Raw genomic sequence first — 24,525 nt, forward strand, 5'->3', positions numbered from 1 at the left:
CGTAAAGTTTATCGTGGAAGCGAAATATTAAAATGATAAATTGGTCGTTAAAGTATTGAAAATACGACAATTTGATTATTGTTTTAGATGAATAAAAAATATCAGATATATTTCTGATGAAATAAAATGTTTTCCGTTCTTTTTCTTTGATTAATCTTGTGAGGATCTGGTCAGGTCCGAACCCTCACTAAAATTCGCGGAAAATAATTGTTTTAGAGAAAAAATTATGTTAGATAGAAATAGATTTTTATGAGATGAAAACGCGACGCTAGACAATAGAAGACTTTCAAACAATAGAAGAATGTAAGTCCGTCGACCATCTCCGGTTGGAGATCGAATTAAACTTCGATTTTGACCTCTCCCGCGCCCCCGAAAGGTTTCGAATTGTCATCAGGTGACGACGGGAGACCAATCGGAAAGGGAAATCTGAGAGAGAACAGATAAAACCCCGGAAATTCGAGGACGCGACGGCTTCTTCTCCCGAAAGTTCCAAGTGACAGACCTGTTGTTGTGTGTGTGTCTCGCACCCATCTTCGTCTCCATCTCCCGACCTCGGATCGACGTCTTTCCATCAACGGAAGTCGACCGCATCGTCCTGGAGTCGTCGAGACGTCGATGGAATTGTTCATTCACGAACCAGGGACACTCCTTTAAAATGGGACTATCTTGGAAAGGAGAGGAAGACCCAGGGGCCGCAGCCGACGTAGAACTCTCATGATCGCAGTAATCTTGTAAGCTTCTTTCGTGTTCAATAAACGGTTGTGTTGCTTGTAAACGAAGCATCTATCTCTGGCTCAACTGCTTCCACATGTCGTTGATTGTTACCGCTCGGCAATCCAAACGGCAAGGGAGACGATGACGATATATATCACATATTATCGTTCATCGAGTTTTTTAAATTTCTCCCCCCTCGGCCCCCACAATCTGAAATAAATCTGAATTTTGAATTTTATTAGTTTCAATTTTCTGCGTAAATTATACAGAAATCCTGCGCTGTCGGGCCTAATACAAGACGTATGTCATAAATTTATTTTCAATTATAAGCTGTTTTTAGTTTTCATGATATCCTTGTGAGGACCCGAAAACACTCGGAACAACGCGAAGTTATAAAGGAGTTCTTTAAAATGATTACATAAGATTGTTGTTGGTATAAAGACGTGGAAATTTCGTGTCCATATAAAGAAATGTTCGATATAACAAGAAAAAACAGAGTAGTTCTCGTATTTAACTCTCAACAACGCCCCGGGGCAATCTACCTCCGAGCAGACTCAGGAGATTATCACCTGCAGGACGGGCACCTTCCACGGAAAGAAGAAAATTTTATTTCACCCAACAACGGTAGATCTTTGATATTGTAAGCATTCTTTTGTAACAATAAATCGGGACCGTAATTATGTAACTGTGAAGTTTGTCTCTGGATAATTCGCTCCCACATACGATCCAGAACTACTCCGTCATTCTGACATTTTAGCACGAATCGGCAATTTAACATCGTCGTTACAACAGATGTAAACTGATGGTCGAGCTGTTAATATGGAAGCTCGCCGCTCGGGCTGCTCCAAACTCGAATCAGGATTGTCGACAAACATCGGGAATTTTTCGGGTATGTCATTCCCGTTCACCACATACTGGCATTTCCACTGTTGGAATGTCAATGTAAAAAAGAATTCCTAGATGTTTACATTTTTGGACTCAGTGGACTTTGAAACGTCGGGAAAAAAGTTCAGGGTTTATTCTGTCGTAAGTATGGATGTTAATGTGTAAGTGTAGTAGGCACGATTTTGTTCTTTTTTTTTGAAGCTTAATATCTTTTGTGTTTTTGTCAGATATTTCTGACACTTTGCAAGGAGGTTTGTTAATTAGGGGGATCGATGCTATTAAATTTTGTTTAATTAAGGTCGAAGGTGTGAGGAGATAATTGGGGTCGTGTGTGTCTCCAGTAGAGTCGGACTTAATGACGATTTTACTCGTTATCAACATTTACAATTTTTTTTTTTTTATAAAACTCGTCCCTACCCTCAAAATTAAACTTTTTTCCACTTTATAATAATAAAATATATAAAACTTTTAAAATAGAATGTGATAACAGATGACGTCACCAAAATTTTAAATGTTACTGGGAAAGTTGAGCAACTCGTGCTAGTTTATTTAATAAAGAAATGTTACAATTCTCTAAACAATAGCGAGCTAGAGGCCGAAGTTTTAAATGCGAAAACGTGTACTTCGGACGTTCAGCGCCGCTTTCCTGTAAGCCTAGAAGTTTTATAATTGTGTTTGGTTCCAAATGCAACATACATGTAGAATTTTTAAAATAAGATATAAATAATATAAAGGTGGAAGGCAATGCGATCATTTTTTTCCTTAACGCCATATTGGTTTCAGGTTACATTAGGTTAAAGTTGTGGGTCAACAGATTTATATGGTGTCTAGCTACATGGAATTTTCCAAATTTTTAATGTGTAGCTTTCTATGAAAAGTTCTCCACGGAAACCTTACCATTGGCAGATTGTCCACGTGTTAAGCTGTCTTATCTCCTCAAAACAAAACACTTTGTGTAAATATATGTGTGTTGTCAAACCTCGGTATAACGCTTTTTAAGTAGTATTACGCTTTAGAACCAAATCCATCTTTCTTGTTTTGTATTTTTAAATAAAGAAATAATAAAGGAAGAAGAAGAATGGACAAAAATTGCTTAATTATAATTGCTATTTATTTGTTTATGCAACAAATTTTAATTTATTCATTTGGATTGAAAAACCAACGTATTTTCATGGAGATTGGCCAGATTTACGAGGAATTTTTCTGTATTTTAGGAGTGTTCCGGTAACGAGTGAGAATGGAAGTGAAATTTTAAAGAATTTTCGATGTCGCATTGCGTATCTCTCGGTCCATTCTTTCGCTTCTTCGTTGCATCTTTCTCTATCGGACTCGTATAATTCGGCCATGTAAAAATTTAAAAGGCCTTCGGTGTTTGCATGACACAGAAGCGAACGGATGGAAAGTAACAATAAAAATTTTATTAAGCACATTCAAAACAACCTGTCTTTTATCACCAAAGGCTTGCTTTTCTTGTGCGTTTTGCCATTACCCTGCCAAAATTTACGAAACATGGCGCAATACTCGACCAACTTTGAATTTGTAAAAATATATCTTAACCGTTATATTTTATTATTATTTTATTAAATAGCTTGTGTACTAGCGAATTAACTGAAACTTTCTCTTATATTTTAGCTGCAATTCTATTATTTATGAGCTATTTAAGACTATAGTAGCGTCTTGTTAATACCTCCATTTCTTGTACAGAAGAGTGTCGAATGACTGAGTGATAAAAGACGTTACCTTAATTCTTTAATTAATTTAATATTCCATATTTACTGTCTATGTTACACTTATTTAAAAAAACAAATAAGAGACAGATATACAGTAAAAGAAATTTAAAATGTAGGGGAACCCGGGGCAGAATGGTGTAGCTAACGAAGAACTTAAAATTATGTCAACAATAAAAGAAAAATAACAAAAATATTACATTATATCCCTTATTTATTATATTTGGCATATAATTATTTAAATTAGATTAAAAAACCTAATAATTTTGAATGAAAAATAAATCATTAAAAAAAAGCTTGCCCACATCCCGTTCCTCCTTGCAAACGGGACATAATGGGGTATGAGATGTGTGCTCAAATATTAGAAAAAAATATTCGTCTTGTTGCTTACATAACTCTCAAACCAGCACGGAATCGTCATCGTCGCTGTCAAAACCCGCACAAGACATATGAGCCCATTTTTTTGCATGCGACACCTGAACACCAACCCTCAATCGACTAGTAAGGCCGGATGGCCGAGCGGTCAAGGTGGCAGCCTACTGCTCTGGGGACCCGGGATCGAATCCAGACAGGTCGAATAATCCCCATAAATTTTTCGGGGATGGTCCGGATATGTCGGGACCCGTCCTTCACCATCTGGTCCCCTCAGTCGACTGTGAGTAAGCCTTGGTGCAGTAAAGGTAAGTCGTATCGTCTTCTCCTTCCGAGTAATCGTTCCCTTGTTCGTCTTTTTTACTAGACTTTGTTTTTTCCCCTTTTCCTTTTCCTTTACGGGAAACCGTCCCATTGTGCTTCACCAGTTGTGCCCCAAAGCACATGCTTCTAAAAATCAAGTAAAGAAAAAGTTTATGATTACTTTTTGCGTTATTTCATTCTAAAAATACAAACAAACAAATCTTTAATAAACTAGACTATACAAATTTGATTAAATTATAAAATATATCATATACTTTCATTGTTTTAATGTTGATACACTTGTAATTTCATCGAAAAATCACGACACAAGGTTTTATTGGTCAACGACAAAGCGAATCTCGGTAACCGAGTGTTCACACTGATGTGTTGTCGCAGTCTGACAAGTAAGTGTAGAACAGGGAGCGAACCAATTCCCTCACCTCTCTTTCATATGTAAATCGTCTTTCCCACTCAGCCCCGGTACCCCATTCTGCCCCGGGTTTCCCTAATACGGCACAATTGAAATGTTGCTTCTATTCAGTGTAGTCACTTCGAGAAATGACATAAATTTTTATATACTTTAATGAAGATGCTCGTCGACGTTAAGAGATTTTATTTAAAAATAACTTATATATTATTAATACAAAAAAATAAAATTGTAGGCGCCATCTGTTAAGATATTTTATCATAAAATCTTTCTATATTTTTAATTATTATAAAATGACTAGAAACTTAATTTTCAGGGACCTTAGATATAGCGTTCTTGGTGGCAACGACGGGTACTATCGACCGCCATTTTATTTTAAGTCAAAACATTGAGATCTGTACCAGGCGTTTGTCAGGATTTTCTCTTAAGAATCTATTTTTCTCATCTAAATCTGGATTGTTTTGTTTGACTCTAGATTTAAGATTTAAGTAATTAGATAAGTGATACAAATCTTGATTGTTTCATCTCTAATTTAGCTATTTTCTAGATTTTGTTTAATTATTATAAAGAAGGCAAGATCAGGGTTTAAACCGATAAATTTTTAATACACTTCAAAACTTAAACCGTATTAAAAATTGAATTAATTAAAGCTATGTACACACTAGGCGTTTTTAAACACCTAGTGTGTACATAGCCTAATAGTATACAATTGGTGTTAAGTTTGTTTTTGCGAGATTGAAGTTTAATCAAATTTATCCCGATGTTTAACATTGTATAATTATTTTATCAAAAAGAATTTTACGTATGTAACTATAGGAATGTCCTCTTTTAATGAAAATTGAAACTAAAGATCATACCAATTTATTTATTGCAGTATAAATTTTCTATCTTTGATTTTATAAAATATATAAAACAAAAAATGTTACTTGTAATTTATATAAAAGTATGAACAGTTTTAAGTGAGTATTTCACAATTTTTGAATTTAACTTAATTGTTAAATTAGTTAAATGTTTGAATAAAAAAAATCTAGCAACGAGAGTTTCGTAACTTTCCCGACTTTTATGAGTTTTTATTTAAATCTTATAATAAAAAAAAACTTTTACATCATTAAGCAAAAAATAAAATTGTGTGTGGTTCCATCTGTTATCAGATTTCTTAATAAAAGCTTTATATACTTTTAATTACTATAAAATGGCAAAACTCTTAATTTTGAGAGTAGGGGTGAGTTTTATAAGAGTGAAAATGTTAATAATGAATAAAATCTTCATTAATTCCTGCTCCTCTTGAGATACACGACCATCCTGTATATCCCCATCCTCTTGATCTTTCACCACAAAAATTTAATAGCATCAATGCCCCTCAAAGACACCATGTCAAAATTTCGTTTCTTAATCTTTACTTCATCCCGAGATATTAAGCGAAATAGACGTCAACACATACACACACTTACTAAAATTAAAATAAAGATTTTAATTATTTAATAGTGGATATTATGTACATTAATAGATTTTAATTTTATTTATAGTAAAATTTCATAAACGAATTTATAATTTAATCATTTATCGGATATCCCGATCGTTATTTTTTCCAAGCCAAAAACTTAGGAGTGGTCCTTTTTGATCTGACGAGTATTTCACGAGACGAACGTGCTTCTGGAGCAGCAAGTTCATTCCTATCTGTCAATGAATCCAAATTGAATCTGCGGGTGCCCAGCAACATTTGAAACCGAAATTCTTCCAAATCTTCATCGTGGTCATCGCGTGTGTCCTCGTTGCCGTATTTTTCCATAAAAGATTTAAAATGGTCGCCGCTAGCTTCTTCGACATTCTTTGCGGTCCGAATATTTTTTAAACCTAGCAATTTTTTCGTTTTATCCACAATAGAATTTTTCCTTTCACTTTTTTCGTCCTCCAACGAAGATCTTCGACCATCTCGTTTGAAGCCGAGCCAATGATTTGGTATGAAAGTCTTATGAGAAATCGCTGACATAGCGATTAGCCATAATTTTATATTGGTTCTGAAATAATAATTTGACGTCACGGCTAGAAATTCTTTTTTTTTTTTTAACTTTTATCTCGTATATACTTACTCGGTTTTCTCTCTTATAATAGTTTTTAACTGGATCCACCACGATTTCAATCCCATTGTAGGAAGTAAACGTGCTGGTTATGGCCGGCGTTAACGATAATTATGCAGTAATAAACGGACTATTGTTAACGAGTTACGAGTATTATTATTAACTATTATTGAATGAAATGAAGTTTAAACCTAGGCTTAACTTGTACCTGTGGAAAACAAAATTAGAATTTTGTACGAATACCAGTGGTACTTTCTTCGCGTTATATGGGAATTCATTGTATTATTAAAATTTTCAATGTTAAATTTCATTGGAAAATTGACGATGATTCACATTTTATCGATAATTTGGGCAATTGTTTGCATGGATATGTTCCGTTCTCCTCTAAGAATTTAGGAGAATCTTATGGAATATATTGCAATCATCATAACATAAAATACAGTAGAGCGTCGTTTATCCGAATCAATTGGGGACTGGAGTTGTTCGGATAATTTTTTTTTCGGATAACCAATTATGTACGAAAAAATATATTAACCTATCCCATGTTGAAATTTTTCTCTGTTGCGTGTCGCTTCGCGCTGAATTTTTGTCGATGTTAAGCCTAACGTAAACTTTTTAAAATAATAATCGTGGCTATTGTATCGTTAAAAATTATTTCTTTATTTTGTACAAACAAAATAAATATATTGAAATATATAAAAACAAAAAAAAAATATACTTTAGAAGTTAATCTAGTATCAAAAACGTTCGATTCAGCACGACACACGGTACTCAGAAAAACACCACACAAAAGTGCCAGTGCTGCCAACTAAAACACACAACAACAAAAAAAATATTGGAGTATCCCAAGATATAGCCAAAGATTGCAGCGCCACAGCACTAGCGAAAATTTAAATTTGCCGACTGGAATTTTCGGATAACCGACGCTCTACTGTATCGTTTATTCATCTTTCATTTCGATGACAACTTTTTCGTTAATATATGCTTCTTTAATAGACGGAAATGTAATTTGACATTTTTTCATAATTTGTCTTCTGCAAATAATATTTGCCAATGCTTTAGTGAATGTGAGATAATAAGATAGACCAGTGATGGGCAAACTTTTTAAAGAGCGGGCCAAAGGAAAAGAAGAAAACTTTAGCCGGGCCAATATAATGGTAACCTAGCGCTGCATCTGAAAATCCAGGTGGCGCTATAAAAACATGTGCAGGCCGTCTGCCATATTTCTTTTTCTCTCTTTCGGCTACGCTACGCACGACGAGTGGATGTTCTGTACCGAAGCATACTTGTAACCGATCGAGCTTTTACTCAATAAGTGTAAAACAAAATTTTGTACATGATTGTAAATAAACTTTCATGGTGAGATATAAAGCTTCGGTTATTTTATATAATCAACGAACACTCAAGTTAAGTGGTGCATCAACCACCACAGCCTGTATTCTTTTTTACTCGTCAGATTAGGAATAATGTCGCGCGGGCCGGATAGAACATTTCAGGGGGCCGCATCTGGCCCGCGGGCCGTAGTTTGCCCATCACTGAGATAGACCATATGCCACAATTATTCCGGTTGCGAACGGGTCTGATGCATAATTTTGACTCTTCCTCTTTGTGGACACTAAGAGACTTTTTAGCCTTCAAAACTTTAATAAGTGGGGCCTGTATTTATCAGCTGTGGCCCCTTTCCGATTTTGGTGTCAAAAAAATTATGGTCAACCTCTAAATATGTATATTATTAAATAGTATAGTAAATTCATAATTTTTATAAGAGAATATACCAGAAATGATTTCCTTATAACACACGAAGAAGAAACACTAAAAATTTTTTTTAGTGTTTCTTTAGTGTTACAGTACTTTAATCTTTCATTCTAAAGATCGCTTTGGATTTTGGAAAACTCCAAATCGCCAGCTCATTAGTAAGGTGCAAATCCGCGACGAATATAATTTTATCCGCTCGGCCACTAGTGGGCCTTGTAAGGGACAAATAAATTCTACATGTGTTATAAAGAAAGCATGTGTTGTAACTTCTAATCAGTAATTAAGTACAGTAGACAACCCTTTAACGCTTAGATACGTTCCACGCTAAGCGAATGTTACGTTATATGAATGATTAAATACATGAGCCAATCGCAGCCCGATAGGTGGGAACTTTACGGACTAAGGCTGTTCGAAAGGTTTTCTTATATAAAATTAACCGATTCTAGACTAATTCCACTCAACATTTCCAAAACACGTATAATTTTTTGGGAGTAATCCGTACAAACTATGCTATAAACAAAAAATTATAGGATTACTTACCGAGTTTGTACCGTTCGACTACGCCGTTGCTTAAAGCTGGTTTTCGTTGCGGAACAGCACATGAAACTGCGGCCGCGATTTCTAATAAATAATTTTTCGCATAAAAATAACTTGACCTTTGGAGACATCATTAATATAAATAATTTTTATGGCCGTTGAATAAGAAGTGTTTCTTTCACAAGAAATGTATAAAATTAGTGCTGTATTAGACTTACGGTACCTAATTTACATACTGTGCAGACGATAACAAACTCAACTTACTAGCTTAAATCTCCGTAGCGTGTTGCCAGGCGGCAGAAAGCATATATATAATTATAATAAACTTACAATAAATTAAGTTAATATATAATTATTTATACAGTACCTAATTTATATATAATTATATGTACAGTACCTAATTTATATATAATACTAAACAGACGATAGCAAACTCAATTTAGCCGCTCCGTAGCGTGGCGCAGGGTCGGAGGAAAGTAGTTCGGCTGCTCATCCACTATTGGTCCAGACTCTATCAATCTTGTCGCGAAACGACGTTATGGGAGGTATGTTATACGACAGTTTCTACAATTTTTTCGCTACGTTATAGGAATTGTCGTTATTGGAACGTACGTTATAGGGGGGGTCGACTGTATATCATTTTGTAACGTAAAGTTCCAAAAGGTTGCCATTAAACCCATTGGTAGTAAACACACTTCTGATTGAAAGTGCATTTAATTTAAACATTTGTAATTGTTGAGTATAATGTATCTATTTCCATAACATTAGATGTACAGTATATTTTTGATCCTCGTCGGGGAGAAAATCAATTGCAATTTTCATAAATAATGACAGTTATTACTTTCCCGACTGTTATATATAACACAGGAAAAGTATGGAGACGGGTCAAAAAATAACCCCCCAGATTTCTACATTTTTTGACTCGGGACAACTCGAAATGTTGAGAAATGCAAAGTAATTCGGGGATAATTTCTGTATGTATGGTTGTGTGGGGAGCACGATTTCGTTCACCCTCTTTCAAGCTTAATAACTCCTGCGCTTTGTGTCGAAATTTCTGAAATTTTGCAGGGAGGTTTATCTATTAGGGGGATCGATCTATTAAATTTTGGTGGTTAAAGATCGAGCATGGAGATAAAGGGAGTCATGGTTATCTCCAGTAGGGTTGGACTTAATGACTATTTTACTCGTTATTAGCACTTACAAGTTTTTATAAAATCCATCCTTACCCTAAAAATTAAGCTTTGTCATTTTATAATAATTAAAAATATAAAAAGTGTTTTAAATAAATATGATAGCAGATGGCGCCACCAAAATTTTAAACGTTTCCGGGAAAGTTGAGCAATTCCTTGTTGATCTATTTAACATTTTAATTTAGAAAAGATTTGCTCGACTTATTCGAAACTAAAAGTTTTTATTTAAACTTTTAATAAAATATTTCTCCGAAATTACAAATACGTGGGAAACGAAATGAAAAAAAAATTATTACATTAACGAGAGATAAACAACAGACACGTCAACAAAACTCGGTAACAACGGAAACAATTATCGAGAAGGAATCGATCGAATGGAATAAAATTATCGTCTATTTAATACTATTTTTTCACCGTTTTGCGAATTTTATAAAATTTATAGAATGGGTAAACAAAATATTGCACTCGAACCCATTAAACGTGTGCTGCTTCGGTATAGAATAAACAGAAAAGTGTAATGTTTATAATTACAAAATCCATGATATTTCTTTCAAAATTCAACAATTCTTATTACACAAATATGAATAACATTTTTGCTTCTTTTTTTATAAAGATAAAACACTGCAATCGAAATATATACGAATCGATCAACGTTAGATATATCCGCATTAAAGGTGCCGGTAAGAAAACGTTTGGAGGAGTGATCAATACACCCAATTGACGGGTACCCACTGCTGCGTGTTGTTGATGTTGTCTAATGCCTTTTCCAGCGTCAGTATCGTTTCTTCGATATCGTTATTGACGATGATCAGGTCGAAGAAATGTCCGTACGCCTGTTTTAGAAGATCGCTCTCTTTTGCCAACCGCTGAAGACTTCCGTCCGTCTGCAAATAAATCAATTCTATATCGTGATACACCCAAATATGAATAGTTCAAAAATTATGAACTGCAAACGAATTATAAGGTTAAAATATAAAGTGTTTGGAATGATTGTAATTTCTGCCGAGTATGGTGTTTCTGCCTGAGGCAAAACTCTTGCCACTTTCTACTTTCATCTGCTTCTAGTGCTGCATTCTTTTATGATCTATTTATAAACAACTTTAATGGTTTTACTGTATTTGGTTGATTATTTTTCCTCTTCCTTTTATCTTTTCTGAATATTTTAATCACTCATTAATTCTTTTTTACTTCTATGTCCTTAATGTTTTACTTTTTGTTTTTATATTGTCTACTTGGACCTTGTTTATAAACAGGACTTACTATATTACACTGGTGTAGTTTCTGATTAGCAAAGAGAGGAAGTCTTAGTGGAAAGATAAAACAAAGTATCTTTATTTTCACCTGTACACTGCTCTTACCCTGTAGTCCTCTTGGCCCACCAGTAGCCAAGTAGTTCCTTTCCCTGAACATTGGGAGTTCGGTTGTGGGTTTGCACCTTGCCAATATGGGTTGGCCACGTGGAGAAAACTCCACATCTGTAACACCTGAATAAGGGGTCTGTTACCCTTAAAACGACCTCTTGGAAGGCATCCCCCTAGGCAGATCAAGTGTTGCATTGCCATAACTTAACAAACAAAACACTGTAGGATCCTCTTCGAGGTTTACAACATTCTATAATAATTGTATAGGTACTGTACAAATGTACTTTGTATGACCCTGTACATTAAATTATTATACAGAATTACAATATAGTACATTATAATTATACAATAATTCATTATTATTTATAGCTCTTTTTACTAAAACTATGTTTGTAATACTTTGGTAAAATAAAAAAAATTATTCAAAAAAATGTAAATATTTATATGACAATTTTAAAAGGACCCAATAATTGACAGACCACCCAATTATTATGAAAAACACTTCTTTTTATTTTACAAATGTAAACTACAACATTACGCTTAATTTTTTAATAGTTTTATCATTTTATACAGGAGTAAAATAGAAAACATTATGATAATTATGTTATGCTCTGTTTTTAAATGCTTTATGTTGGTATTGGTGCTGTATTAATATTGGACTGTAAAAAAAATGTAATTATCATCTTATCTCAGATATTGTTGGATATAATATCATTGTTTAAAAGTTTTTATACAATTGTTATAGAATGTTTAAACTTGCCAAACAGAGACCTACAGGATAAAAAGAATGTACAGGTGAAAATAAAGATACTTTGTTTTACCTTTTGACTAAAGACTTCCTCTCTTTGTTGATCAGAAACTACACCAGTGTAATAAGGTCCAAGCAGACATTATAAAAATAAAAATTTTAATCACTCATTTTGCTATCCCTTTCACTTTACCACTTGAGAAAGTGGCCTTGTCACCTTACCCCTAAATAAAGAATACATCAATCAATTGGTAGTGGCATGCAGTCTTCGAAAAATGTGATTTTTCCTTCTCAAAGGATTCCACTTGAGAATATGTATTTTCCGAGAGCGACTGTGCATTTCGGAAGTCAGTGGGTTAATTGCATGAAAAGTGTTGTTTTATAGATGTGTAGATTCCCTTAGTGTTACTAAAAATAATAATAAAAAGGGAATCCACATGCTTCTGTTATCTACCATGTTGTATAAAACATTGTTGCCAAGTCCTTTAGTTAACTTTAGATAATAACAGACAACATTCAGATATTCTATTGGAGATCCCAAAGTAGTATATTATCAACTTTCAACTTTACTAAAACATATACAATTAAATATCATACTGGAGGTTTACTTGTTACAAGTACAGTAGATCCCCCTATAAGACGGTAGATACGTTCCGTTCTTTATGAATCAATTTTGTAGGAATCATAGTTTACGGACTACGGCTGTTTGAAAGGTTTCTTTCATAAAATTAATCAATTCTAGACTAATTCGACTCAACATTTCCAAAATACGTATATTTTTTTGAAAATAATCCGTATAAACTACGTTATAAACAAAAAATTGTAGGATTGCTTACCGAGTGTGTACCGTTCGACTACGCCCGTTGCTAAAGCTTGGTTTCGTCGCGGAACAGCGCATCAAACCGCGGCCGCGATTTCTGATATTATTTTTCTGCGAAAACTTCGTTGACCTTTGGAGACATCCTTAATATAAATAATTTTTATGGCCGTTAAATAAGAAATGTTTCTTTCACAAGAAATGTATAAAATTACAGTACTGGACAGACGATAGGTCGCCTAACTCGCCGTAGCGTGACGCTAGACGGCGAAAAATATATATTTAATTATAATAAAGTTACAATAAATTAAGTTAATATATAATTATATATACAGTACCTAATTTATATATAATTAATATATAATTATATGTACAGTACCTAATTTATATATAATTTATATAATACTGTCCAGACGATAGAAATCTCTCCGTAGCGTGGCGCTACGGACGGCGGGAAAGTAGTTCGGCTGCCCGATGACGTTTTACGTATTATAGGAGTTATTTTTACCGTTGTTTACGGATACTGCCACAATTTTTATAGGAATCATAACTATAGGAAACGGTTTTATAGGGGGATCTACTGTAATGTTTTATAAAGGCACATTAGTGTAAAGACTGCATGTTTCACTTTCCTTTCTCATATTATTTAATTATAAAGTTGAAAGGGATTATCATATTAAAATTTAAACCACCTAAAATGCTTTTTAAACATCTACATTATTTGGTCAATTCAAAGTTATTTTATAAATATGTTTATATACAGTGTTATTACAAATGAATCATAGGTTTTCAAGCAACTGTAATTTGACAATAATTCAGTATAATTCAGATTTAACAATAAGCAATACATTAAAAGAACTAGAAACTGTCTAGGCTTATGTTGTTGGAGTACAGATGTTCTGTGTGTTCCTTTAATAACACAACACGTGTCCAAGCAGTAGTCCAGTTTGCCCTATATGTTGCAGCAATTCCCTGGATGGTCATCATTGCAGCAGTAATGCATCCTGGAGCTCTGCCAAAGATGTGGGTAATGAAGGCATGTAAACTGTGTCCTTTACATACCCTCATAGAAAAAAATCATGGTGTGAGGTCTGGAGATTAGGAAGCTATCTGTACAGTGCTGTCACTGTTATTACAATGCCCAATCTAGTGATATCGAAGTTTTGTATTCAGATATTGTTGGAATGCATGCTGTATGGTGCCTAGGAATGAGCACTTCTCACACTCCACAACACAAAATACCTTCTAATGCATAATCACCTTTGTGCTGCCATCTGGTGTATTATAAAAAAGTCTTTATACACATATTTCAGATTTGGAGCATTTCTGTTTCGTTTTGTGTCTGGTACAGACAACTCTCCTTGATACTTTGAAAGTTACGGAGTTTTAAAACCTGATGATTAATCTGTAATAACTCTGTTACTGTTTTTTTTTTTTTATTACATTTGCATGTAGAACAGTTATTACAATTGCTATAACAAAATTTTGCAACTTACATCTTGAACATTGGTTAAAGAAGGAGCAGCTATAAACACTACATAAGGAGCGTATTCCGCCGTACGGAGTATCTTTAATGCCTAAACATAAAAATAATAATAACTTTGTTATTAAAAATCATAGAGAATAATAATTTAATTTTAAAAATTATTATGATTATAATGGATTTTCAAATCTATAAATAAGTTCTATTGCTCCATTGAATATTAATATAACCTAACTAAACTTGAGTTGTCAGATTATTTTTTTGTCAAGATAATGATTATTTTTTGAAAATCTGTGGATGATACAAATTGATGCCGGACCATTATCACTAAATCTACTGTAACGTGTGAAGATATAAGACGAAAATTTGACTGAAACAGAAGAAAAATTATTAAAATAAAAAATTTCATATAATCGGTAAGAAGCCATATATAATTTCTGAAAGAATATTTGAAAATTTCTGGATATGATTTACACCAGGCCACTGATTTAAAGACTGCTAAATTCTGCAAAAATTTTTAATTCTGATGTTCTGCTCGATCAAAAAGTCAAATGTCAGCTTTTGGTGAATGGAAACAAGTTTTTATAAAGAATATTAAAAAACTGATTGTTGTTTTTGATCATTATTTTCTTTGATGACAACAAGGATTAATATTTTTTCAAGGGTCTTAATAGTGGAGATTCTCAAAAGAATATTCAGTTTAACTTTTTCTCTGTTAGACTTCACTAAGGAGGAAGAGAAATTTTACTTATTATTCAATAGCTTATGAAAAAATAGAAATTTAAAATGTTCAAAATTTGTATATTTAATGTCATCCTTGCTTATTTATTGTTACATCACTATCAGATTTTATTTTAATTTAAATAAAAGTTTTTAAATTAATTTTTGAAACTATAATGAAAGTAGTGTATTTCATTATTACTTCAAATTAATCATTTATATTATTTTATTTAATAATAATAGAGCACTTTAGTATACGTTGGAGAATATCATTATATTTTGTAGATAATTCTGTCAAATGCAAAACAATCTGCTGGATTTGTTGGGCTATATTAAGGCTAGTTTAATGATTAGAACAAAGTAATTTGACTAGAAGTAAGGAGTTAGGCTGCCATCTTATGGTAAATTTATTTCTAATTGTTAAATTTACCACAAGATGGCCAGCCTAACTGCCTACCTCTGGTCAAATTACTTTTATATCTAATTATTAATCGGATTTGTTGTTATGTATGTAGATTTGTAATTCAAATATTGATAATTCATTCTTGAATAATCAATACCAGGTTGTTCAATAAGTTTTGTCGTTCGATAAGAAAAACACAATTTTATGGTTTGAAATACATTTTATTATTCAATATAATCTCCCTGAACTTCAATACACTTGTTCCAGTGATCTTCTAATTTATGGATTCCATCCCTAAAGTGAGAATCCGGAAGACTGTCGAAATATGCATCCACGGCTGCTATTACCTCTTCGTTCGATGAAAATCGTTTCCCACGCATGAATTTTTTTAGATGTGAGAACAGCCAGAAGTCAGAGGGAGCTAAATCTGGCGAATAGGGAGGATGTTGCAACAATTCGTATTTTAATTTACTGATTTTCGCAATGGTTTTTTGAGCTGTGTGAGAGGGGGCGTTGTCTTGATGAAAAATGATTTTTTTCTTTTTTAAACCAGGTCTTTTCTCACGAATTTTTACATCTAGCTGGTCCAAAAGGTTACAATAATAATCTGAGTTTATTGTTTTACCAGTTTGGAGGTAATCCACAAACAAAATTCCTTTTGCATCCCAAAAAACTGATGCTAACACCTTCTTGGCCGATTTCTGGACCCTAACACGCTTCGGAGCCGAAGTACCGGGTTCACACCACTCTTTAGCCTCTTGTTTTGATTCAGGATCATGGTGGTAGACCCATGTCTCATCCATAGTGATGAAACGACGCACAAAATCCTTTTTATCCTTTCTAAAACGCTCCAAATGTTGCTGAGAAAGTTGCATTCGAATGTGTTTTTGTTCCATAGTTAACGAATGCGGCACCCATTGTGCACACAGCTTTCTGTAACCCAAAACTTCGGCCAAAATATTGCTCACACTGCCTAACGAAATCCCTAGGGCTTCTACTAAATCTCTCTCGGTTAATCGACGATCTTCCAAAACCATATGCTGTATTTTTGCTACGATTTCTGGTGTTGATGCACTTTTTGGACGCCCTTCACGTGGATCGTCTTCAAGACTCGTACGACCACGTTTAAATTCAGCAACCCATCTTTCTACTGTTCTGATTGAAGGTGAAGAGTCCTTATACACTTTTAACAATCGTTCATGAATTTGTTTTGGTGCTACACCTTCCAAAAATAAGAATTTTATCACTGCACGATATTCGATTTTTTCCATCGTAAAAAAATACAATGACACGTCGACTTTGAACAGCTGCAAATATACAATGAGTTGACGGATCTACTTGAAACTTGACACGTGTTTATGAAATAGTAGTACTATTTATAGAATAATAAAGTGACGCTCCTAGTAGCGCCACCTCTTATCGAACGACAAAACTTATTGAACAACCTGGTATTTCAATTTAAATTATTCAACCTTACTCTTAGATCTATCTATTTTTTTCTACTGCATTACAATTGTAAATTATTTTACTCCATTAACTAAGTTTCACTGTTACTTTCTTACATACTTTGGCAATCTTCATAAATTTCATCATTTTTCTCTAAGCACATGACTACATCCAGCACATCAAAACTGATCTGTACAGTGGCCAATTTTACAGAAATCCTGAGAAATATAAGAAATGAGCTTTTAAGTAGCATTTCTTAGAATGTTAATTCTCAGCATTATCTTATATATTGAATGCATTACAAGATTTAATAAGATTAGCAAAGGAACCTCCAAAATTGAAATTTAATACAAGAATAAGGAACTATAACAAAAGAAATTGCTCATTCATATGGTCTTCTGAAATGAATGTTACCATTTTAAATTACTGTAATTATGTTAATTATTATCTATGAAGTATGTGATGTACATCAATTGATAGAGTATCTGTCAGAGTTTCATCTCCATTCAAATGTCTTGTCATCTACTACCTCTAGAATGCATTGTAAACAAAACTGGCAATTCCGCAACAGGAAAAGCAGTCCCTGTTCTATAGCTTGCAACATTAGAATCACTTGTCATTGAGCAAACTGCAGGAGTCACAGAAGGAGTGACAATAAATACACCTTAATAAATGTAAAAAGAATGAGTATCAATTGGATGTGTGTCGTGTGACAAGGTGCATGCATCGAGAAATTGTAATTGGCAAATGTAAAACTTGTTTTCCAATATTTATTTAATGTACGTTACAACATTCTTAGATAACAATTAATATAATTACAATAATTTAAAATGGTAACATTCCTTTTGGAAGACCCTATATTATATACGATTAAAGAGATAGTGACGTTCAACATTTTCTCAAAATGAATTGTAATTTTTAAGTGGTAGCAAATTATTACTACATAAAATTGCAACAAATCAATGTATTAAAATAAAAATTAGATTAAACATATTTATAAAATTGGTTTATAGATGTCAAACATTATTGAAAAATAAATGTTTTGGATCATTTTAAATTAATAAATAGATTGAAATTTAAGTATGGACTGACAGGCTTTTCAATATGTTTTCTGATAGCCCAATCTTAATGAAAAGATACTTGTGAATACTTTCAAATATTTAATCCTTCTCATAGCTTTTAATTTCTTTTTAAAATTCCAATTTGAAATAATTCTGTTTCTGGACTGCTACTGAATAACTAAATATTTCAGTAGCAATCCATTCCAAATAAAAATCAAATATTAAAATGATCAATTATATGTTTTATAAAAGCAATAACAGAACTTTTAAAGTAATTTAACAATTTCTTTAAGCAGTAAGCTAGAAGTAAGTTATATATGTACGAGATAACAAAGTTATAGATGTTAGATGGGATATTACAAATACTTTTCAAAATGTAATTTTTACCACTAATACTGTGAAGGCTCTAAGAATGGTATAAATTAATATTTACAAATGATCAAAACAATAAAGAAATTTCTAAACAAAATATTATTAGAAATATTTTATAATAAAAGGAATTTGAATTGTGTAGGAAACAAGTGAGTGTGCTATGCAATCCAATAAGTATAACCAATGGCCACAGTAAGGCATTGGTCTATCTACCAGGACCCAGGATTGGATCCCAATGGTCAAAATGCCCAGAATTTTTTTTTTGTTTGAGCTATCCATTTCGGATGCATCAAGCCCCATCCCTCGCTACCCGGCCACCCCACTGTGGGCCTGGCCACACCCACGATCTGAATGACTTAAAAAAAAAGGCCCTCTTTAGCACTGCAGGTTAGAAAAAACAAAAAACAGTAAACTATTATTAATCATCATTATATGTTATTTATGTATATAAATAACATATAATGATGATTAATAATAGTAGCTAAAGCTAGAAAGTACCAGGTACACGTAAACCTTATCAAAAAAATAAATACAGAACAAATCATTGTTAAAACAAAGAATCTGAGAAAGAATGAATATTTTCACTTACGGATAGCTAACTGTAATTTAGTGAAAGATTAAAATAGGAAATTATAGAAAATACATACAGTACATCATATGTTTTTTCATAACAAAGTACTTTTCTTTAGNTTTCTTTTTAAAATTCCAATTTGAAATAATTCTGTTTCTGGACTGCTACTGAATAACTAAATATTTCAGTAGCAGTCCATACCAAATAAAAATCAAATATTAAAATGATCAATTTTATGTTTTATAAAAGCAATAACAGAATTTTTAAAGTAATTTAACAATTTGTTTAAGCAGTAAGCTAGAAGTAAGTTATATATGTACGAGATAACAAAGTTATAGATGTTAGATGGGATATTACAAATACTTTTCAAAATGTAATTTTTACCACTAATACTGTGAAGGCTCTAAGAATGGTATAAATTAATATTTACAAATGATCGAAACAATAAAGAAATTTCTAAACAAAATATTATTAAAATTTTTTATAATGAAAGGAATTTGAATTGTGTAGGAAACAAGTGAGTGTGCTATGCAATCCAATAAGTATAACCAATGGCCACAGTAAGGCATTGGTCTATATTCCAGGGACCCGTGATCAAATCCTGATGGTCAAAATGCCCAGAATTTTTTTTTTGTTTGAGCTATCCATTTCGGATGCATCAAGCCCCATCCGTTGCTACCCAGCCGACCCACTGCGGGCCTGGCCACAATCAAAATGGGAATGACTTAAAAAAAAACCCTCTTTAGCACTGCAGGTTAGAAAAAAAGAAAAAAAAACAGTAAAACTATTATTAATAATAGTCTTAAGCTATCAAGTACCAGATACTGTATATGTAAATCTTGTCAAAAAAATAAATACAGAACAAATCATTGTTAAAACAAAGAATATGGGAAAAAGAATAAATATTTTCACTTACGGATAGCTAACTGTAATTTAGTGAAAGATTAAAATAGGAAATTATATAAAATACATACAGTATATCATATGTTTTTTCATAACAAAGTACTTTTCTTTAGCCAAGTCTATAGAAAAACACTACATTGACTACAATGAATCTTTGTATGCATTTCTGTAGTTATGCATCTTCTTTACGGATTTCAACTGTTAAGATTCCAAGGAATACATGAAATAATCTATCACTTAGTTGTGACAAGTTACTTCCAGTTTCTTCATCACTTGATAAACATGTCACCATTATTATAAACAATGTTACGAAAATTATGAATTATATTAATACATATTTCCAATTGGGAAATATAAAAAAAAATATGTATTTAATTTGATACTTGTTTTAAGTCATAACTATGAGTAAACATTATTTTATTATATCATAAAAAACTAGTATTATCAGTTGAAATAATATGTGTATGTACTGTCAAACCTCGATATAACGCTTCGTTAGTAGTATTACACTTTAGAGCCAAATCCCTCTTTCTTGTTTTGTATTTTTAATTAAATTAATAGTCGGAAACGTAATTTTACATTTCTTCACAACTTGTCTTCTGCAAATAATATTTANTTTTTTTTTTGTTTGAGCTATCCATTTCGGATGCATCAAGCCCCATCCCTCGCTACCCGGCCACCCCACTGTGGGCCTGGCCACACCCACGATCTGAATGACTTAAAAAAAAAGGCCCTCTTTAGCACTGCAGGTTAGAAAAAACAAAAAACAGTAAACTATTATTAATCATCATTATATGTTATTTATGTATATAAATAACATATAATGATGATTAATAATAGTAGCTAAAGCTAGAAAGTACCAGGTACACGTAAACCTTATCAAAAAAATAAATACAGAACAAATCATTGTTAAAACAAAGAATCTGAGAAAGAATGAATATTTTCACTTACGGATAGCTAACTGTAATTTAGTGAAAGATTAAAATAGGAAATTATAGAAAATACATACAGTACATCATATGTTTTTTCATAACAAAGTACTTTTCTTTAGCCAGGTCTATAGAAAAACACTATATTGACTACACTGAATCTTTGTATGCATTTCTGTAGTTATGCATCTTCTTTATGGATTTCAACCGTTAAGATTCCAAGGAATACATGAAATAATCTATCACTTAGTTGTGAAAAGTTACTTCCAGTTTCTTCATCATTTGATAAACATGTCACCGTCATTATAAACGATGTTACAAAAGCTTTGCATTCCAGTATTGGAATATAAGGAAATTTGCTTTTGTAGCTGTTAAATGAATGATTCTTTACAGTTAATAGATGCCATAAAAACTGAACACAATTAATTGAAAAGTCATTCTGCCATCTACTGAGAGAAAATAAAATAAAATTCACATTAAGCAAAAAGTGCCAACATTATTAAAGAATGTGCCGATTTGTTTAACTGAAGTGACATCACAGGTGATGTTGCTCTCAAGTCAATTATTTCCATAGACAGACTATAGTAAGAAACAAAATTTGGTTCTAATCATTTTGAAAAGATGGGTTTCTGGGTCATTTTCAAGTTTATTTCCCTTGACACTAAGTGTTTAAATAATAAATAAAAATGAAAGTAATAAAATAATATGTTTTTAAAGAACTTTACATTAACAAAATTACTTTTAAACTGTACTTTAATGTATAATGTTATGAAATTTTAAGTGAAATCTCATTGTAGTTTGGTAATAAACGTGTCTGCAGACCACTGTTTCAATAACACCACTCTAAGAATGTTAAAGAAAAAACTTGAAAAATGATGAATTATATTAATGCATATTTCCAATTGGAAGATAAAAAAAAAATATGTATTTAATTTGATACTTGTTTTAAGTCATAACTATGAGTAAACATTATTTTATTATATCATAAAAAACTAGTACTATCAGTTGAAATATTTAATATTTACATTAACAACTTGGTATTAAATACACCATATACATTTTTTTAAAACATATTAAATATTTCTTACTATGCTTATGAAACTAAACATTCAAGTGAAAGTTTATAATAATGTGTAAAATAGAAACATACAATGCACTACAGAGAAAATTATACATTTTTTATGTTTTGTTTACTTCTTTTCATAAATCAAAACATTTGGACAAACATTTAGTTAGCAGACCACAGTTAAGTATTTTATTTACTACTGTAAAGAAGTAACTGTAAATCAGACCACAATACAAATTCAGAATAAGAGCTGCTATGAGGAATATAAATATGAAGGATTGTTTGTCAGAAAGAATGTGAAATGCAACTGTCAGAATGCAAACTCTCAGTTTAGTTTTGATGCATACAATCAAATTACATACTTTCAATCAAATGACATTTTAATAGTTTATAAATATGTTCAGTTACTCAAATGTGTAAAAATGATAATAAAACAAAAATAATCAAGTCATGTTATTATAATTGTCTTTTTCTTATTGACTAATTCTCACGTTAACTGGTTCATACAAGTAGTTAGGAATAAAATATTCACAAAATACAATAATCTCTCTCTTATGCCAGCATTTATTCATACTTCCTATCCACTTATAATTATGATAGAGTCTGCATTTCAATTCATGTGTTTTTAATAATTACTTAGGTGAACTTTCTTACATTTATTAACAGTTGTACTGAACAATCTACCTCTAGCCAAATCACTTCTTATCCGATTATTAATTAGCCTTAATAAAGCCCAATACAAAATCCAGTAAGTTGTTTGATAGTACAAATGTGTCAAGTTATTATATATGTTATTACCATACCATAATTATTTTGTATGACTGAATATCCTCTTTGCCTAAATCTAAAACACACATTTTTGTTTTTATTGTTGACTATTATTTTTGTGTTTGAATATTGATGTACTTAGAACTAACATAATTAATGAAAGCTGCATTTATTAAAATATACTTCTCATTAAGGAGAATAAACTATTTATACATATTGATGCACTGGTGAATGGTTTAATAATCTTTAACGGGAACATATGGCAACATGATGAGATGGCAGAAACAAACAGTGCAACGTTGGCATTTGCAGACTTAGTTTTCAAAATAAATTTGGGTTAATACGAATGAGTAGTAAAAATGATGTTAATGATATGATCATGTTATATTGCTTCGTTGGAACCTGCCATATCTGTGGCCTGACAAGTGCAATGCACATCAATCACTGCATCAATGATTGGTGCAGTGATCGCTCACTGATCAATAAATATCTGAACATATTTTAGTGCATCTCAATTCACCAATACGCTGTTTGATGAACATTGAAATGCATCCAAAGTGAGAATTCTATCAGATGAAGTAATTGAAAGTTTTTTCCTCTAGATAATAATTTTAATATTTCTAAAGTTCTTATAAATAAACCTACCAAATAATAATAAGTATTATATCCTAATGATTGATTTTGGAAAACATGCTCAGTATATATATTACTTAAATATACACTTAGTAAAATCTTACCTGAGGTTCCACGTCGAGGAGAGCCATTTGTCCATTTGCATGAATTTGTTTAATGGTTTCTAACTTTGTTCCGTACATTGCATCTTCGTGTGTTCCATACTCAAGATATTCATTAGCAGATATATCTGCCATCATTTCTTCGTGAGTAACAAAATAATAGTTCTTTCCATTTTCTTCTCCTTTTCTTGGAGATCTTGTAGTATCTTTAAAATATAAAATTTTAATTTAGTAATAATACTTAAAAAAAAAATAAATGTTAACTCCTTTAATAAATTAATGGTGATAGCCAGCATTATTCAGGTAAATTTTATATTGCACCCTAGACATTGCAATGCGCCTCTTTTTAAATTTTTTCTGCATGCAAAAATACTTAGTATAAAGCAGACTAATGTATGTATGTATGGTGCTTTTAGTTTTTGGGTAAGGTGATACAATTTTATCAAACACTGTCCATCCAAAGGCAACAATGATCAACAAACTTAAAGCTTCCTTGGAAACTTCTCTTGCACATGTCTCTCTAAAGACACATGCAAGCTGGAACTGAAAACCAGCATACAAGTTCATTTACAAAGTGATTTATCTGCGGCCATTTTGCTCAACAACTGCTCACTCTTGGCAATAGAAAAGTATCAATCAATCCAAAAGGTAGATTAGTTGTGACATTACAAAAGCTAGGTATCAGTTTGGAAACTTAACCTAAAAACTGCATAAAAAAGTATAATGTAATGTACATAGATGATTGTTAGCCAATGAAGGTGAATATACCGAGTAAAGAACCATGCACTGCAGTGGCGTACCGTGGGTGTCAGCCGCCCGGGGCAGAGGAATATTTAGGTATTTCAATTTAAAAGACCAAAATTCAGTTTTGTCACAGAACAAGCAATGAAAAATTCGATGGTAGTGCAGCGACCTGTTTAAAATAGTTCTATTGGATATTAGTAATGTATATGAACGCGAATGAATCGTACAAGCAAAAAAAATAAAATAAAAGGCCAACAGGTTTCGCAGGATTTTCTCGGATGAAAAAATTACTAGTTCACCCAGACGGCAAGCCGATTCCCGGACTGTCTGGACGATAGCACTATCGTAGGCGCAATGCAAGTATAGATTAGAACGTTTCAAATTTTTACAAGATATTATTATTATTTTTTG

The 24,525-nt window shown here is 32.2% G+C and overlaps 2 protein-coding genes across 2 annotated transcripts in view; both read right to left on the reverse strand.

Moving 5' to 3' along the window:
- Positions 1-5,916: 5,916 nt before the first annotated feature.
- Positions 5,917-6,933, reverse strand: LOC111635700. Its single transcript, XM_023380742.1, has 2 exons — positions 6,519-6,933; positions 5,917-6,446 (listed from the first exon to the last, which is right to left on the reverse strand). The coding sequence occupies exons 1-2, from the start codon at positions 6,572-6,574 to the stop codon at positions 6,008-6,010; spliced, it is 495 nt and encodes a 164-aa protein (XP_023236510.1). The 5' UTR covers positions 6,575-6,933; the 3' UTR covers positions 5,917-6,007.
- A 3,240-nt stretch (positions 6,934-10,173) lies between these two features.
- Positions 10,174-24,525, reverse strand: part of LOC111635697 (peripheral plasma membrane protein CASK-like) — a 137,162-nt gene continuing 122,810 nt past the window's right edge. The window contains exons 21-23 of the mRNA XM_023380739.1: positions 23,374-23,576; positions 14,411-14,491; positions 10,174-10,872 (exon numbers count right to left, since the gene is read on the reverse strand). Of these exons, the coding sequence (XP_023236507.1) occupies positions 10,693-10,872; positions 14,411-14,491; positions 23,374-23,576 (464 nt within the window). The 3' untranslated portion in view covers positions 10,174-10,692. The remainder of the gene's footprint in view (positions 10,873-14,410; positions 14,492-23,373; positions 23,577-24,525) is intronic.

Source organism: Centruroides sculpturatus, unplaced genomic scaffold (genome assembly GCF_000671375.1).
Source record: "Centruroides sculpturatus isolate CEXI.00-Female unplaced genomic scaffold, Cexi_2.0 scaffold1047, whole genome shotgun sequence".
Taxonomy (NCBI): Eukaryota; Metazoa; Arthropoda; class Arachnida; order Scorpiones; family Buthidae; genus Centruroides; species Centruroides sculpturatus.

Bases quoted from the DNA above. Each gene is read 5' to 3' on its own strand.
- LOC111635700 (XM_023380742.1), bottom strand. From the start codon at position 6,574: ATGGGATTGAAATCGTGGTGGATCCAGTTAAAAACTATTATAAGAGAG. The intron at 6,447-6,518 runs GTAAGTATATAC...TTATTATTTCAG, and splicing joins ATTATAAGAGAGAAAACCGA to AACCAATATAAAATTATGGC.